Source organism: Trichechus manatus, unplaced genomic scaffold, assembly GCF_000243295.1.
Source record: "Trichechus manatus latirostris isolate Lorelei unplaced genomic scaffold, TriManLat1.0 scaffold00001, whole genome shotgun sequence".
NCBI lineage: Eukaryota > Metazoa > Chordata > Mammalia > Sirenia > Trichechidae > Trichechus > Trichechus manatus.
The window spans coordinates 37,174,161-37,175,548 of NW_004443937.1; the positions used below are offsets into that span (position 1 = coordinate 37,174,161).

Genomic DNA, 1,388 nt, shown 5'->3' on the forward strand with positions numbered 1-1,388 from the left:
GCCCTCACCGCGCGCTCAGCGCTCACACGGCCCTCACCGCGCCCTCAGCGCTCACACGGCCCTCACCGCGCCCTCAGCGCTCACACGGCCCTCACCGTGCGCTCAGCGCTCACACGGCCCTCACCGTGCCCTCAGCGCTCACACGGCCCTCACCGTGCGCTCAACACTTACATGGCCCTCACTATGTGCTCAAGGCTCAATTCATAACTCTTCCCTACCTCACAACAAGCCCATGAGGTAGTTGCTGTTGTCATTCCCAGTTTACAGGTGGGGAAGCTAAGGGAGAGAGAGGAGGAGTCCCGTGTCTGAGTTCACCCAGCCAGGAGGTGACAGGGCAGGGACTTGAACCTACAGAGGTCCATGAGTCCCTGGTCATAACCACCATGCTGTCCCACCTCTTAAGGGGCATCAGCATCATATCATCGTCCAAGCCCAGTAACCATAACTGGCACCTTTAGCTTTGACCTCCGTATCCCCTCCTCTTCCTCTGCCTGCTGTGATTGCATCCTGATGAAGTAACCACCTTCCTCTGCCTCCCAGGTTCCAACATGTTGCTCATCGGGGTCCACGGGCCCACCACCCCCTGCGAAGAGGTGTCCATGAAGCACGTGGGCAGTCAACAATACAATGTCACATACGTGGTCAAGGAGAAGGGGGACTACATTCTGGCCGTGAAGTGGGGGGAGGAGCACATCCCCGGCAGCCCCTTCCACGTCACAGTGCCCTAAAACGCTTCTCATCAAACCCTGGGAGGAGTTCTGGCACTCGCTTTTGTTGCTTGTTTGTAACTCATTTTATACAAAGTTCCCGGCCTACTTGTGGGCCTGAGGCCCCATCCCTAACATCGCCATTCTAAAGTGCCTTCAGAAAGAAGTTCTAGATTTGATTCGTTAGGGATGTGTTGGGGAATCCTAAGAAATGTAAACGAGAATGGTCTAAGAAAATTCCACATACACTCACTTCAAATCGGACCTCTTGGTGGCACAGATAACCCACTGCAGACAGACCAAGAACACGGACAAGATGGATGTTTCTAAAAAATGAATTGATTAGCCTAAGCTACTGATTTACTTTTCAGCATTTAGGAAACAAGAGTGGGGACCCGTGGGGGAAGGGATACCTCTGTAGGTTGTTTTGTAGAAAAAGAGGGGCTGAAAGCCGTCTTCATCTATCCCACTGCCCGTGTTACAGAAGAAAAGGCTGTTGGGTAACTACCATTCTTCTAACACTACACCCCCACGCACCCCACCCCACCCCATCCCACCCCAAATGCTCTGTGGCTTTGTACCTTTCTGAAAGGGCAGTCTCCGTGGCAGCACACGGGCCTGAGTGACTTCCCCTGCCTCTCTCCTTATTCTGACAGTGGTTCCCTTGCAGAGTCCTAAGGG

The 1,388-nt window shown here is 53.7% G+C and overlaps 1 protein-coding gene across 1 annotated transcript in view; it reads left to right on the plus strand.

Annotated features, from left to right (window-relative positions):
• FLNB (filamin B) overlaps positions 1-1,144 on the plus strand; it is a 92,380-nt gene extending 91,236 nt beyond the window's left edge. Inside the window, exon 45 of the mRNA XM_023727619.1 lies at positions 541-1,144. Coding sequence (XP_023583387.1) covers positions 541-728 — 188 coding nt within the window. The 3' untranslated portion in view covers positions 729-1,144. The remainder of the gene's footprint in view (positions 1-540) is intronic.
• The last annotated feature ends 244 nt before the right edge of the window (positions 1,145-1,388 follow it).